This window comes from Pundamilia nyererei, unplaced genomic scaffold (genome assembly GCF_000239375.1).
Source record: "Pundamilia nyererei isolate P.nyererei 1_Seehausen unplaced genomic scaffold, PunNye1.0 scaffold01392, whole genome shotgun sequence".
In the NCBI taxonomy this organism is placed as follows: Eukaryota; Metazoa; Chordata; class Actinopteri; order Cichliformes; family Cichlidae; genus Pundamilia; species Pundamilia nyererei.
In genome coordinates this window covers 1-2,332 of record NW_005188793.1, presented here as the reverse complement: position 1 = coordinate 2,332, position 2,332 = coordinate 1, and the positions used below count along the sequence as shown (strand labels likewise).

The following is a 2,332-nucleotide window of genomic DNA, read 5'->3' as shown; positions in this document are numbered from 1 at the left end:
CCTTTTAAGCGCTAGGAATCTTGAGGAATAGCTTTTATATTAACTGGGATTGTCGTGTCACTTTTAGGGGAAATTCTAAGAAAACGTCATGACTCTGAGAATTTTCTTAGAATTTGGCCGCTAGGAGCCACTTTTTGCACAAAGATTCTTTAGGGATACGGGCCCTGGTGTTTAGAAAAAAATGTGTCTCAGCTGGGATCACTAAGGCTACATTCACACTGCAGGCGAAAGTGCATCAAATCAGATTTTTTTTTAACCTATGCGACCCATATCCGATCACGGTATGACAGTTTGAACGGCACAAATCCAATATTTTCAAATCCGATCTGGGTCACTTTCGTATGTGGTACTGAATACATATCTGATGCTTTTGAAAGCGACTGCTGTTTGATGGTCATGTCGCATTAAATCCATCTTTTATGTCACTGACACAAGACAGACGCCGATTATCAGCTCCGGAGAAGGTATCGCGAACGCTTCCTGGCCATCCAGTGAAACTTTTGGGAAGACAACGTGAACATTTTATTTGTTCTGTATAATCTGCAGATTGTGACAGAATTCAGCAACTATCCTTTGAAGCACCGCTCCTCTAAAACAGCAATAAGGATCATTATTCGGTTATTTACATTATTATGTAAATAACAAAATAACTTAAAGCAAAAATTGGGAAACGTAAAGTCCGAAGTCTTTATATTAAGGGTCATCAGTCAAACAATACTGTTTGCTCTGGATCTAAACCGAGCGCGTTGTGTGTGACATCTTCTTTTGTGCATGCGGCCGCTAAGAGCGTTCACACTAGAGCACGTTTGCTGTCGCATTTTATTTGTAGGGTGAACGAGCAGACAAAAAAATCGGATTTGATAAAAAAAAAATCGGAATTGAGCATTAAGACCAGTGTGAACGTAGCCCAAGTGTTTTCGGTGTTTAGTTCTTTTCCCATTTTGCTTTAATGTACTTGGTATTATTACCTTTCTGTTTCTGGAGTATAATTTAAGATCATTTTCCTATAAATCTCTTTATATGCTTCAATTTAAATATCCAGCATTGCATACCTCCTTGAGAAAATTTTCTTGTAACCTTTTATAGTGATGTGTAATTTGTAAAAATCATCACATTTTTTTAAACTGAGACATCCGTCATGCAATAATATAATGAACATTAAATAAAGATATAAAATTTTAAAGACAAAGCCAAAAGAAAACTAAAACAAAAATGTAAAAACAAAAACATAACAAGGCAAGGTAACAGCTTTTTCTCCTGTTTAGGAATCAGCATGGAGGACTTCATTTCTGGAGTCAAAAATAAACTGAAAAACAATAATGCTGCTGCAGCTGCTGCACAAATCAAACAATATTTAAAAGAACCCAGGAAGATTCCACTATATATCGCCATCACAGGAGAATCTAGTTCTGGTAAATCCACCTTTATTAATGCCTTCAGAGGCATCGGTGATGAAGATGACGGAGCCGCTCCTACTGATGTTGCAGAATCCTCAAAGGATCCTATACCATACTTCCATCCAGACTATCCCAATGTTTCCTTATGGGATCTTCCTGGAATTGGCACCCCGAAGTATCCAGCTGACAAATACCTGAGGTCTGTTCCATTTAAGAAGTATGACTTCTACATCATCGTCTCAGCTGATCATCTCACAGAAAACGATGTGAAACTCGCTAAGGAGATTCAGAGGATGATGAAAAAGTTCTACTTTGTTCATTCAAAGACAGACAATGACATAAATGTTGGGAAAAGAAAGAAAGACTTCACTGCAGAGGGGACTCTGTCAAAAATCAGAAAAAACTGTGTTGAAGGTGAGTTTTTCTTTTGTTAAGTAAACAATTTACTATCCCAAAGTTAGGAATTATTTATTTAGATTGTGAAAACTGTGGTTGTGTTATGTTTCTTTTATTACTCAGGTCTTCAGAAACAAGGCATCGAGTGTCCACAGGTCTTCCTGGTGTCCAGCTTTGAGCCTGGCCTGTACGACTTCCCTCTGTTACGTAAGACCCTAGAGAAAGAACTTGATGTGCAGAGAGATGCTCTGCTGCTGGACATGCCCAAAATCAACCAGGAGATCATCAGGAAAAAGAAAGAAGCATTTCAGTCCAAAATAAAATACTACTCTACTCTGTCTGCAGGTGTAGCAGGTGTTCTACTTCCTGGACTTTCTACTGCTGTTGATATAAGCATGATGGTTATAGTTGTCAGAGAATATGTAGCTGAGTTTGGTCTTGATAAGCCATCTCTGGAGAAACTTGCTGCCACCACAGGTGTGTCATACACTGATCTGCAGTCTGTCATTAAATCAGAACTGGTTAAAGCTCAAGTAACT

The 2,332-nt window shown here is 38.4% G+C and overlaps 1 protein-coding gene across 1 annotated transcript; it reads left to right on the top strand.

Moving 5' to 3' along the window:
* Window positions 1–1,273: 1,273 nt before the first annotated feature.
* LOC102199462 (interferon-inducible GTPase 5-like) lies at window positions 1,274–2,270 on the top strand (the record flags this gene model as incomplete). Its single annotated transcript, XM_005755403.1, has 2 exons — window positions 1,274–1,811; window positions 1,917–2,270. Coding segments are annotated over exons 1-2 (892 nt in total), but the record flags the coding sequence as incomplete, so codon positions are not given.
* Window positions 2,271–2,332: the final 62 nt, after the last annotated feature.